Source organism: Gossypium raimondii, chromosome 4 (assembly GCF_025698545.1).
Source record: "Gossypium raimondii isolate GPD5lz chromosome 4, ASM2569854v1, whole genome shotgun sequence".
NCBI lineage: Eukaryota > Viridiplantae > Streptophyta > Magnoliopsida > Malvales > Malvaceae > Gossypium > Gossypium raimondii.
Genome location: NC_068568.1, coordinates 286,767 through 300,246, shown reverse-complemented (window position 1 = coordinate 300,246; position 13,480 = coordinate 286,767). Strand labels below are relative to the sequence as shown.

Genomic DNA, 13,480 nt, shown 5'->3' with positions numbered 1-13,480 from the left:
CTAGCTCCCTTAAAAAAAAAATAGATTCGCCCATGGTTGAAATGATAATATTGAAAATTTGAAAATTTATTGTCCAAGTTCGAGTCTTATTCTAACTTAAAATTTTCCACTAAATTATTTCGGTCTCGATTATTTTTGTAATTGTCAAACAATATGATTACATTTATACCATTTTAAAGAAAAATAATTTAAAAGTATATAACTTTTTTTTAATTTAAAAAGAAACTTGGTAATTTAAGTTTGGTGATTCTTTACCTTTATCAAGGTTCAAAGTTATGCTTTATTTATTTTTTTAGTAAAAGTTATGCTTTATTTTACCAATGAGGGAAAAAAAAAAATTTTGCTTTGGAGATTTCATAGTATGGAAAAGGCTATAACTTAGCTATTGCTTCATTTATTTGGTTACTCAAATTTGGAGCTAACTTTACAATAGACAAATGAAATCCAGACTATATACTTTTTTGGTTGAGAAAACAACCGGTTAACTGCTTATAAACGTTAGGCTCTTAAGGTAGGTTTTTGCACTAACCGTCGATAAACGCACCGTCTATCTAAACTCACCATTAATCTTGTTATTCTCATGAGAGTAAAAAGAGGGAATATTCGAATGTTTTCCATTGCAGACCCATGTCTTAGCGCCCAAGCAGTAGAAAATCAGCACAACAGTTTACTATTTTTTTTTAATGTTTATCTAACAAATGCTTAGTTGTAATTTTAAATAAATAATTAAAAAGTATGTTATGGTGAAAATATTATTAATAAATATATTAATAAAAATTATATTAAGAATAAATAAAGTTTTAATTGAAATGTTAAAATTAAAATCTTAAAATTTAAAATGACAAAAATACATTCATATTGTGTTGTTTTATAAAAAAAAGAATTTTAGTAACTGTTCAACTGAATTGAGACTTAGTTATTCATTAATGAGGAGACCAATTCAGTCAACCATTTAAATATACTGCAGATAATTGTAATATAATTTTTTTTAAGTAATAAGAAATTCTATTATTATAAAACCCTTAATTAAGTTTGGCGTAGAAATGTTAATAGGCTGAGTAACACGAAGTGAGCTAATGCATAGTATTAACATATTTCATACTTGCTCTAACTCAACTGATAAAAAAATGTGATTCTCAAATTTTATTTAAGCACACACATTTGCAATTGGCGAATGAAAGTAGTCTTAGCCCTTAGGTCCGTTTTATTAATTTTTACAAAAAATGCTATGTTTAGGTTAATATGTTCTAATTCAATATATTGGCTAAAATGTCAAATAAGTTTTCCAAAAATAATTAAAAAATAATAATTATGCCCCTCATAAAAAAATGCATTCAAATGAGTTTTTGAAATCGTGATTTGTACTAAATTAAACATATTAATTACTCTTTTTCGCCCAAGCTTTTGATGAGATGTTAAATATTGACGTGACAGTCAAAGTTAATATAAAAAAATGATGCTGGAAAAGATTTATTAATTTTTTAAAATTTTTTTATAATGATTTAATAGATTTTAATTATTTTACGAAGGTTTTTAGCTTATATATACATTTTAAAAAGTATCAAAATAAATATGAAATACTGGATAAAAGGAAAAGAACCTCAAGTACCAAATTAAACATTGAAGGGAAACGCAGATGCTAAATAATATATTAACCCGAAAAGCAACACTTGAAAAGGCAACAAAAATACTTTTAAAAGAAAATAGTGGTGGCAGCACTAGTGTAAATTTAAAAGATGAAAAGCATAACCCACTTAAGGCTTAGTCGGAAAGTTGCTCACAGAGAGGTAACTTCCCTTTTCCTTTCTATTCATTTTGATTTGTTTTTTAATTTAAAGTGTTTGATTTCGTGTTTGAATTTTCGAGATTGACAATTCGATATGGAATTATCTTTTCTTTGATTTACTTGTATGCAATCGTAGGTTTTGATGAACAGAAATGAACCAAAAAAAAAGGACGCAGTGTAGTTTCACATAGGATTTTGGGATTTAGGGCTTTTAGTAAAGTGGTTTTTGAGTGAAATTGTTGAAAAAAAGAGGAAAAAGTGACAACGGAATCGCTCACAGGGTTTTACTATGGGAATAGTTTAGGTTCTATTATGAATAAGTTCCAATCAGATGCTATGAACACCAGTTCCAAGATGATTCCGATCGGTGGTTACTTTGTACCGCCGCTGCACAGGATATTGCCGGAGAATTCCAGTACCACTTCCCCTGCTTTGATCCAACCCGGAAACCTTTCTGGCTCTTCACTCGATTCAGTTGCAGGGTTCCAGCATGATATGGGGTTTGCTACTGAATGGTCTACTGAGGAACAATATATATTGAAGGATGGCCTTGAAAAGTATGTTGTAATTCTGCTTTTTATTCAAAGTCTTTTGGTGATGTATATGCATGTTTATAATTTGAAATGCTAATATGAGTAATGTGTTGAATTGGTCATAGACTAATAGTTTAAGTAATAGATTACCTAATTATGTTACGAGGATTGTTGTGTGCTTTTGTATATGCTTCTTATGATAAAACTGGTTTTATGGGGGTACTTATTAGCTATGTTACTCGGATTCGGGTATGGTTGTTGTATATTGGTATTTTTCTGACAGGGGTATATTGAGACTTTCAAAGTTTTCTATGTATTTGAAGGGTCACATTTTTATACTTATGTCCAAATAGGTGTTGGACATGGGTGTTGGATAGGGTTACTTCAATAAAAATGAAGAATTGTAGCAAACATAGCTTTGTAGGTAAATAAAAAAAAAATGGTACTAATTGTTTATTTTCATCTCATTGTACATGTACATAGATATAAAGAGGAACCAAATATTATGAAGTACATAAAGATTGCGGCTGTCTTGCCTGATAAAACCGTACGTGATGTTGCATTGAGGTGCCGGTGGATGCAAGTAAGCTCCTTGCTTTTTTAATGATGAATTTCTACCATCATTGCTACTGATTTCTATTGCCAAGAAAGATGAGTTACCGTTGACATTAAGATATAAAGGTAGTTTTTGGAAATTGGCAGAGAAAGCGAAGGAAACCTGAAGAACTTAATGCTGGAAAAAAGGTGACCAATAGGAAGGTATGCTGATGAATCTTTGAATTATTAGTGGATATGATTGTCCGTATTCTAATAACAGTTACTTCCTTAGTCTTGAGTCATGACATGGTAACATGCTGCTAGAAGTCGAAATAATCGATGTTCAACTCCACAAGGACTTTTGTTAAAATTTTTCTTATTGGCTAAATTAGTGCTTGAATGTTAAGATGAATTTAAGAGTTAACTGTTTAAATTTGGACAATCGAGCATAAAATTTAAGGCTTGAATATAAAATAGACCACAGTAACTCGCTTTAATAGCTGAGCTCATTTTCAGTTCTGCTATCATGAGTCTTAATGAGTTAAGGTAGTTTTGTTCAACCACTCATTTGTACCAATCCTAAAAATCATTTTCGAACCATTTTATTACGCTTCATATACATACATGGATGAATATCTATCCCACTTTTCTTGGTTGCTTTCCTTCTTCAAGTCAAATTACAAACAAAACTACTAATTATGCCCCAAAAGTTAACATTAATTAAAATTTCTGCATCTCAATTTACTAAGTTATATTCCTGGTTTAATTTCCTGAATCAACTATTATCTTTAGGATGTATCGTGATTGAGGAACCAGTATTCTAACTATCCTACTTCTTCAGGATAAGCAGGTGGAATCAACTTTGACGATGAATATGCCTACAGCTCTGCCGCAAAACATGGCTGCATCTCCATTCATGATGCACCATCTGGACCAGATCAAAAGAAAGCCTTCTGAAGGTCTGTAATCTCAAGTCCTTTAGGACAAACTTTTGGGTAATGTTCATAAATAATGTTTAGCTGCTTGCATCGGTCAAAACTGAAAAGAAAGCCGGTGAATACCTGCAAAATTATGGTAGCCTAAATATGTGTGGCATTTAAAAATAAAGTGAAAGAGTTGATTCATAATTGAAGTTCACATGTATACATCTATTCATATGGTTCAGAATCCAAACTTCTTTTATAAGCTTGCAACTTTCTCCTTTGACCAGAGGAAAAAAAGAGTCATTTTGATTCCTAAGGTATAGAACTTTTAATCATCATACTCCGAAGCCTTCAAAAAATACAAATTTGTAGACAGCAATGCCAACTTGTCATTCGAATCCTATTTTTATAATATTGAAACATCAAATAATTAGAAAAGGAATTTGAGAAGGTATCGCAAGCCTTGCTGTTGATGGCTTTTAGGTATTGCATCATTGAAGAATATTGTTCTGAATTGAGGCTTTTGGCAACATGCCTGCTTGTGTTCGTAGTAGACGGATTAGGATAATTTGAATTCCATGTATACTGACCTGCTAAAGGTATTAATTGATGTTAGTCTACTTGTTTGTTGTGTATTTTCAGGAATAAGTGGTACAACAATTATGCATCTCTTGAAGCAAAATGCTCAAGTTCTTAGTCAAATCGCATCCAATCTTTCTTTGTATAAGGTGATTGTATAATCCCTAGTTCACAGCAATTCTTTTAATTGATGAATGTTGATGCCATTTGAGTCGGAATTGGAATTGCTGGTGAAACTAGGGGAAAAATTTGATTTATTGTCATTGTCCAGAACTTCTAGCTTCATTTACAAACTGATATAAGTAGCATATAATATAACTGTCGGTTCGTCATTAGGATTATAGAACATATCAACAGTCAAATGGTGTTTCAATAGAGATTGTCATGTACTCAAATCGTTTCTTGTTCTGTTTAATGTACTAATATAAATCTTGTATGTCGATTTCTTTACATCATATATGATTCTCGGTGACAGTCTTATCTGGCTGGCCTATTAAGCAAAGCTTTTATGTACAGCTACAGGATAACATTGATCTCTTTTGTCATGCAAGGAACAACATTACCGCTGTCCTAAAAGAGTATGTGCCAATGTGGATTTTCTTTATAATTATCGATTGGTGATCAATTCTCTTTACAAGCATTTCGGCTTTTTGCAGCATGGCAGATATGCCAGGTTTAATGAGTCGGATGTTGCCATTGCCCGTATCTGTCAATGAGGAGGATTTAGAAAATAGCATCTTGCCTCATGCAACTCAGGTAAGTTATTGTGAGCTTTCGAGAATCAGATTTCCTTGATTCTAGTACGGCCTAAGACAAACAAAACAAAAACTAACCAGATTTACTGGAAACAGAACAATAAAGAGAATAACAACCTGATCTTATCCCCAACAATTAGGAATTCGACTACTTGTGGAACCCCGGTATGCTTTTATCGCCTTCTTTTCGACATACAACCTTTCATCTAGTCATTCTTAGTGTGCGATTAGGTCACGAAGCTGAGTACTGAAATGTGTTATAGGATCCGGTTGCTCATGCTACTTTTGGACAAAGATCAAGATGGTCGGGGGAGGGGGTTTGAATTTTAGACCTCGAAATGGTGGAAAACTAGTTGCTCAACAAGGCAGTAAGTGATCTTGTGTTGGTCATGATGGCATACTTTGTGCACTTGTGTTACCATGTTTTGTTTGTTCTTCTTCCATCTCCAGTCGATTTTTGGCACAGAAGGCGGATCCGTTTCAAGGAGTCAAGGAGCTGATAGGGAATTCCAGAATTGCCGAGATTGAAGTCGGATTATATCAGGTCCGTGTAACTATTACAACAAATTTTATACTGTAAATGCATGGCAGACTGGTTGGATGTTCTTCCTCTTTGCGTACACAAACACTCAATTCACGTATTAGGTGCTATAATGGAAATTATGTATAGATCCCATTCTTTTGGAACCTGAAATCTCACTGTTCACTTGATAGATGTTTTATTTGTATAACATAGACGTAGACGTGTCAAATCTAGCCCAAAACCAAGAACCAATGTTTTTTAAACCGAACCGGTGGTCAAACCGGTAAGACCTCCAGTTCCCGGTTTGATCAGTCTGACTGATTTGACCAGTCTAATTGGTTTGTCTGGTGCTCAATTCAATCTGTTCGACCAGTTGGCCCGGTTTTGAAAACGGTGCCGAGAATCCAATCTGAATAACTTGAACCTAGATCTGATTTAACCTGGTTTGACTTAAATTCCCAATTCAAATCTAAAAATGCCTTAGAATCAGAAATGATCTTGGACTCTAACTCAAAAATGTAACCTAAATAATCTAACTTGAAAACCAGAAACTAAAATTTATCGGAATTCAAAATATTCTAAACCTGAAATACCCTATTCAATGTAGATTGACTGTGTCTATATAATCAACTCAATTCATCCGATTTACAGGTCTATCTAAATGTCTCTCTTGTTTTTTGTGCATTTAAATAAATATCCCAATTCTTTTTTGAGAAATTGATTTGATGGATGAGATGTGTGATGTTTAAAAGATTGATATTAAAAAAATTGTAATAATTTGAAAGTCAATTACTTAGAGGTGAATGTATTTGAGAGGTCTTTTTATTTTAGAATCTGACTAAATTAATCTCTTTATTAATAAATGGATTAATTTAGTTACTTAATTATTAAAAAATCAAATAAAGTCAAGCCATTACTGTTTAGCAAAGTTAATATTAAAATGTTTATGATTATGTAAATGAAATCTTTTATTTTGAATCCAACTGCAATTGTAAATTCTTTTATGCTGAGTTAATTCCTTTTGAAGTTTTGTTGTTCTTTAAATAGAACCGAAATTGGAAAAATAAAATATACGATAAATGTTAATTCTATTACAATTTGCACTTATTTAGTTCTTTTTAATAATATAGAGGACCTTTATAAAATACTTATTTTATTAATGAATAGCGGGAATTAATATCAGAATTTGTATTGAATCCACTAATTTTTTTTAAAATCAAATATTAATAGAAATTTCAACATTATAAAAAATGGATTCATTTCAGCAAATCAAAGTGGAATTAAAAATACATTAAACCAAACAATACCTTCTACAACTCTGAAAAAAAAATAAAAATGGGGAAATCTTTACAATACAAACTCTACAAATATAAGTGGAAAAATTATGAAAGTTTCAATGGTGAAAAAAAAAAAGAATTAGAGAAACACTTTAAATTCAGTGCCTGCAAAAAAAAAATCTTATTATATCAAACCCTTTTTCCTTTATATGCTTAGCTGTTCCTCTCTAGGCAAGCTCTGAACGGTGCCTGACCACCGTCCCGGTGAATGTTCACTACTATTCGATGAAACTTGAGCCTCGGCCCTTACGTCTCTGATCATCTTCAAAACTTCCCGCATCATGGGACGGTTCTCGGGCACAAGGGCAATGCAAGCCATTGCTATGTTCAAAAGGGATTGAAGCTTCCCCTCGGACGTTTCGTTACCTGACGTAGGTTCGTCCCCGGATTCGGTCTCTTCCTCTCGGACCGATCTTACCCATTGAGGGATATCCGAGCCGTGTTCTTGAACAAGGTCTTGGAAGGGAGTTTTGCCCGTTAGGAGTTCAAGTAGGAGAACTCCGAAGCTATAAACATCGGCCGGTTGAGTCGATGCTTTTCGGATGTCCCGACATTCAGGTGCCCTATAGAAAAAAGTGGCCGCACCTAGCTCTTCTGGTGACTCGGGGTCTCGGAATAACGTGAGACCGTAATCCGTAAGGCATGATTCGAAGTCGGGGCCTAATAAAACGTTCGAGGATTTTAAATTCCCGTGAGTTAAGCCTGGATTTTGGTGAATGTAAAGTAATCCAGAAGCTAAATCCTCTGCAATTTTAAGACATGAAGTCCAATGAAGAGGCTTTCCACCGCCATTGGTTCTTGTTCCTACAAAGAAAAAAGACCAGTTAAAAACGCCTATGAAACATGTAATTTTCATGCTCCTAATTGAAAATCAATCCGGATGCCTTGTACTAAAAGTCAGATTACATTTTACTCCTTTTATTTAAAAATTAGATAAATTAGTCCCTGTATTAATTTTTTTATTAAAAATTTCATCCATTCGTACTGCTAAAAACTGACATGGCACGTACATCATTTGACGTACAGGGACAAATTTTTAATGGGAGCAATTTGTCATTTTGAATAGAGGAGATAAAACACAATTTAACTTTTTGTACAAAAACCTCTATGGTACTTTCACTCGATTTTTGCTTAGTTTGGTTTAGAAAAATGAACATTCCGGTTTTTAAAAAACCAAAATATTACATATCAAAACCGAACCGAACCAGTATGTAACAATGCCTAGAACCATTTAAATAATAATTTAAAATTTTACCTCAAACATCAACAATTTTCATAAACATCATACTCGGTAAAACTAGAAATTATATATAATATATACATACACTATTACAACCAACAAAATGAAAAGGAAAATAATGAAACCATGGGGTTAATTGAATACATAACAAATTATAAAACTGAGAATTCAGGGAGTGGGGTGAGGGAACTGACAACAATAACATGCTGAAATGTCAGACCAACACAGTTCCACAATGAGTTGTCAAAATAAAGCAAAACACTGTTATCGAAATTAGAGATGTTCATGGTTTAAGTCGAATATTGTTTACTAGACTTGAACTCGATTTAAAATATATACTTAAATTTCTAGGATGCTTTCTCTATAGGAAAAAAAAAAGGGGAAATTTAACTGAACAAACTAAGGGTGAGTTTGGATGAACGGTGCGTAAAATTAGATACTACAACAATACTGTAGCGTGAGATAAAAAGTAAACTAAATCTACCGCACCGTACATCCAAATCCACACTAAATAAATTTCCAGCTATGGACGGACCCGTAACGTCTATTTGTAGGCCTATAGAGAATGTAAGGAAACACACAGCTTAGCTACTAGGACAGTCCCAACGAAACATTTACCAATAATAGATTGTACTCTACTAAAACCACTAATTGCAATGTCGGGTTTTGGGATATTGTTTTTAAAATCGAATAGGAAATTGAATTGACCGAACTTGCAATTTGTCAGTTCGATTGAAAAATTATTAAAAATGGAAAATTTAACTGATTCTTGATCTAACCGATTCAATGTTATTCTTCATATTGATACCTTAATTGATTTTCGTAACATAACATTTTAAGATCGTAAAATTTTATATAAAATCTGAAAATACACAAAAAAAAAATCTCAAAACGTGGAATCCAAATTCAAAGATTAAATTAAAAAACAAAAACGTGTGTGGGTGAATGAAATTATAGAACCTAACCCATCATATTATTTTATGGGTGACATCTCTGAAAGGTACCTTTTTAATGGGCACATCCAGAAACGTGCAATGCTAACTTTATTCAAAGCAATTCAACTTTTTGCAGACAAAAACAAAGAAGTTATTATACCTAAACTGTTTTTTTTATATATATAATATTCAATCCTCACATTTGGTGTGCTAAACCCTAAAATCATGACTAAGAATGTGACATCTGCAATCCTAATTATTTCTACTTATTTATATATCAATTCAATATATATATGAATCTTAAAATTTTTCAAATGTATAAAAATTTTAAATAAAACAAATAAAATAGACCCAAACCAAATCTGATTAAAGATTTATTGCTTAAGTGAATATTTTTGTTTATTTTAAAATATTAAATTAAAAATTTCAAAAAAAAATTTCAAATCTGAAGAGTAAATTACTAAATTTTAAAAATAAAAGTATAGAAACTAAATTCTAGAATTGAAGATAAGTATAGGACTGATAGAGCAAATTTTAACCTTTAGGTGGGCTACTTTCTTCCTTTCTCAAAAAAAGATTACCATTGGTTTAAGGTTATTATAAGTGAGTGGGTTAATCATTTTTGTCCCAAAACTCATCAAGGCATGCATTTGGCCACAATGAGTTTTTTTTTTTTTAATAATTTTATTTTTTAAAATTGTAATAAATTTAAACCCTAAACTCTAAAATATGTTTTGAATGAATTGATTTGTTTTTTAGATAATCTCTAATCATATCTACTCTTTTTTAACACAAGACTTAGAACTATCCACAGCCCCTTCCCTGACCCATAAGTAGGAAGATAATGGCTTTAGCGCACTTGAATTCACGTTTTTCTGTATTAACAACAATACCCATGTTAATCGAACTAAGACTCATTCAATAACGTAATTTAAACCCTAAACTCTAAATGAAATTGACTAAATAAACTCGATTCATGTAAAAAAATATAATTAGAGAATAGAGAAATGATTATCAATTTTGGGCTTGAACCTAACTCTAAATTATGATTTCTATTTTATTTTTGAAATGTCATTAACTAGTCTAAAATGTTAAATCTTTTAACTATTTTTATTGAAGGACAGACATCCACTCTAACTCATGATACTATGTGATTTTTTTTATACTGAAAGAAAAGTTTTAAGAAAAAATGAAAATTTGACAAATTTTCACCTTAATCTGTAAATATTTTCATTAATCACTTAAATGACCCTAATTTTTTCTAATTTTCACATGATAAAGTGGCATTTGTAATTAAATCTAAATTCAGAAAAAAAAATGACAAGTTGAAAAGAATTCTCAAATTTAGAAATTCAATGTTGGTTTACCCCCCAAAAAAAGCAGGTTAAAAATCATGCGAAATTAAAGCAGAAGGACTAAATCTAAAATTTAAGCATAGAAGAAGAACCAAAACAGAAATTTGACCCAGGAGTTAACTAACACATGAAAACATAAATGATCGAAATAATGAAAGATTGAGTGACCGACAACATACCATGAATAAGAGAGAAGAGGCTGCCATTTGGGAAATAATCATATACGAGCAACCGTTCTTCTTTAGCTTGGAAATACGCTCTAAGTGGGACCAAATTAGGATGTCTCAACCGTCCGATTAACTCCACGTGTCTCCTAAACTCTTCTGATCTTGGATACCTAGCATCTTTCAACCTTTTAACGGTCACGATGAACCCAGATTCCATCACAGCTTTATACGTACTCCCCATTGTACCCCTCCCTAATGTCTCCGCCGATGCTTTCAACAAATCCTCAAGACTATAACTCAATTGTTGATCCCCAGCACCTACGAACACCAAACTCCCTACGCCCTCACTTTCCCAAAACCCTCCGCCGCCACCGCTTCCGCCGTCTCCGCCTCCATTTCCGCCGTCCCCGGCCTCCACTCCCTCTGCTTCAACAACCCCTTTGTTTCTTTTAACCTCATTTGTTGACTTATTTTTTCTTTTAATGAAAATAAAACAAAGGAAACACAACAAGAATAATAATAACCCACCAACACTTGCTGCAACAACAATGATGATCAGTTTGGTTTTTTTGTTTGATTTCCGGTTTAAGCTTGGTAAACCCGGTTCAGTACCGGTTCCCGGACACGGCTTTTTAACTTGCTCACCACAAAGGCCGGCGTTACCTAAAAAAGACGACGTATTGAACCGAACTAAAGATGGGGTTACTGGTATTTGACCATAAAGCTGATTATTCGACACATTGAAGAACCTTAAACTTGTTTGGTTCAATGGTGGAATCGGTCCTTTCAACTCATTGTTTTGTAAATAAAGAGTATATAGTCTCTTGAGTTTCAATAAAGAAAATGGGATTTCACCATTGATTTGATTTCCAGACAAGACAATGATTTTCAATCGATGTAAACCCGGCAATGATTCAGGGAACTCACCATTGAACTTGTTGTTGTCTAAGTAGATGATTTTGAGGTTGACTAAACCTGAAAGGTTAGGTATTTGACCTGAAATGGAATTACCTTTGAAACTCAATACTCTAAGCTGATCTAAAAGGTTTAAGCTTGTACCATTTAATGAACCAGTTAAGTTCAAATGCTCTAATACAAGCTTTGTTACTCTTCCCTCTTTGCATTCTTTGACACCTTGCCATGAACAAAGATTGGTGCTGCTTTGCCATTGTAATGAATTGAAAGGATCAATGGTTGATTTTAAAGCTAAAAGTGCTTCTGCATCACCTGATTTAACAATAGGAACAAGAGAAAGGACATACATGATGATGAAGATGAAGGTTAAAAGAAGATAGTACCTTGAAGAAACAAGTTGTTCCATTTTTTTGAAGCTTTAAAAAGGGAAGAAGAAGAAGAAGAAGAAAGAAAGAAAGAAAGAAAGAAATGGGGTTTCTTCAAATCAACATCTTTATGCAAAAAGGATCAAAAACCCCATTTTTTTTTACTAAATCTTGAGATCTGTCATTGGTTTGGCATGCATAAGAAACTGTAGAAAAATTTTGGGTCATTTTTGACTGAAACTAAGAGACAACAAAGGGGAAAAAAGGTTTTTTATATACTTATATACAATGAAATGAAGCTTAAACCGGGGGTGGGGGAGCTATTAGCATTAATGGGCTTTCCAAAATACCACACTAAAATGCTGAAGAATCTTTTTTTTTTTTTTGGTTTCTCGAACTTGTTAATCTTGAAAACACTCACGGACACGGCAGCGTAGTGTTCACGTGAGCTTATCACAGAACTTGCAGAGAAAATAATGATAATAATAATAGTATTAACTTTTTTTTACTATGATTTTTTTCTATATAGTAACTAAAAAAATTAAATTAAACTATTTATACACACTAAGACCAACTTTCTTTTTAAAAGCTTATACTTGGGCCGCTCATATGTGGTTTATGGCATATACATACTATGATATGCAAATCACTGAATGGTGTAAGCAGCAAAGACCCAGCACTTAAAAAGCTTCAAAGAATTCAACCCAATGCTAGAAATCATTCAAACAGTACAAAATTGGCAAATCAATACGCAAACAAAAGGGCTTTTAAGACCAAAAAGAAAACCATACTACAGCTCAAGTGGTTCGATGGTGAATTACATCTACTCGTATTGAATGTAGTAATAATAGTTCAAGAAAGAGATAGGACAGAGACTGTGTTTATGAACCAGTGTTTCAGGAGATTAGGTGAAGGAATTGAAGGCATAGCAAAGCAGTACTTTTTTTTTTCTGGTTTTGGTTTGGAGAGTTTAGGGGTTGGGTTATTTAAGTAGTTTATAATTCAGATTTAATCCAGTTCAGTTAAAATGTTGTTATTTGATGATATATGTTTTATTTTAATTTAATTGGAACGTATAAAAATTTGTTTATTTCCGGTTTTAGTCCTTTACTCTACTAAAGTTTGTGATTTTATCCCTATATTTGGCAAGTTCAAACTGGTAATAATATATATAAGCTATTTCCTTAAAGTTAAGGATATGCATAAATCAATTAAAATCAAATTAGTTAGATTAATTAGTCTATCATTAAAATTAATTCGATCAAAGATGAATCAAATATTTTATAAAATTAGATTATCGATTGATTTAATTTAAAATAATTAAATTATCAAAATTAATAATAAATGTTATATACTATATAAATGCCCAATAGAATGGAACTATTAATAGGCTGTGCGACAAAGAAAAAGAATTATGAAGTTAAATAGAATTAAAATATAAGAAAAATAATGACTTAAAAATGAAAAAAAAAAAAAAAACCTAAGTCCCCTGTGTCTGTCAGTGTTTTTTTTCCCTTTCACGCTGCTGAA

At 32.2% G+C, this 13,480-nt stretch overlaps 2 protein-coding genes across 16 annotated transcripts; one reads left to right on the top strand and one right to left on the bottom strand.

Annotated features, from left to right (window-relative positions):
* Positions 1–1,639: 1,639 nt before the first annotated feature.
* LOC105780591 (uncharacterized) lies at positions 1,640–7,927 on the top strand. 10 transcript variants are annotated; one of them, XR_008195016.1, is made up of 11 exons: positions 1,794–2,343; positions 2,803–2,902; positions 3,022–3,078; positions 3,698–3,815; positions 4,422–4,507; positions 4,875–4,936; positions 5,015–5,114; positions 5,210–5,278; positions 5,377–5,481; positions 5,580–5,657; positions 7,145–7,927. XR_008195016.1 is itself a non-coding variant. In XM_052629026.1 (10 exons), exons 2-10 carry the CDS (start codon positions 2,099–2,101, stop codon positions 5,434–5,436), a joined length of 897 nt encoding a protein of 298 aa, XP_052484986.1. In that variant the 5' UTR covers positions 1,640–1,787; positions 1,923–2,098; the 3' UTR covers positions 5,437–5,865. The 10 variants fall into 10 exon arrangements, 4 of the variants coding, with proteins under 4 accessions (XP_052484986.1, XP_052484988.1, XP_052484987.1 ...); XR_008195017.1 differs by having other exon boundaries at positions 7,131–7,927; XR_008195014.1 differs by having other exon boundaries at positions 5,564–5,657.
* Positions 6,882–12,351, bottom strand: LOC105780305 (inactive leucine-rich repeat receptor-like serine/threonine-protein kinase At1g60630). 6 transcript variants are annotated; one of them, XM_012604551.2, is made up of 4 exons: positions 11,969–12,344; positions 11,730–11,827; positions 10,683–11,645; positions 6,882–7,777 (listed from the first exon to the last, which is right to left on the bottom strand). In XM_012604551.2, the coding sequence occupies exons 1-4, from the start codon at positions 11,989–11,991 to the stop codon at positions 7,119–7,121; spliced, it is 1,743 nt and encodes a 580-aa protein (XP_012460005.1). In that variant the 5' UTR covers positions 11,992–12,344; the 3' UTR covers positions 6,882–7,118. The 6 variants fall into 6 exon arrangements, with proteins under 6 accessions (XP_012460005.1, XP_012460008.1, XP_012460003.1 ...); XM_012604554.2 differs by having other exon boundaries at positions 10,683–11,333; positions 11,598–11,645; positions 11,730–12,338; XM_012604549.2 differs by having other exon boundaries at positions 11,730–12,350.
* Positions 12,352–13,480: the final 1,129 nt, after the last annotated feature.

Bases quoted from the DNA above. Each gene is read 5' to 3' on its own strand.
- LOC105780591 (XM_052629026.1), top strand. From the start codon at position 2,099: ATGAATAAGTTCCAATCAGATGCTATGAACACCAGTTCCAAGATGATT. The intron at 3,079-3,697 runs GTATGCTGATGA...CTACTTCTTCAG, and splicing joins AAAAGGTGACCAATAGGAAG to GATAAGCAGGTGGAATCAAC. The intron at 4,508-4,874 runs GTGATTGTATAA...TTTTATGTACAG, and splicing joins CCAATCTTTCTTTGTATAAG to CTACAGGATAACATTGATCT.
- LOC105780305 (XM_012604548.2), bottom strand. From the start codon at position 11,991: ATGGAACAACTTGTTTCTTCAAGGTACTATCTTCTTTTAACCTTCATC. The intron at 7,778-10,682 runs GTATGTTGTCGG...TTTTCTTTGTAG, and splicing joins CCTCTTCTCTCTTATTCATG to GAACAAGAACCAATGGCGGT.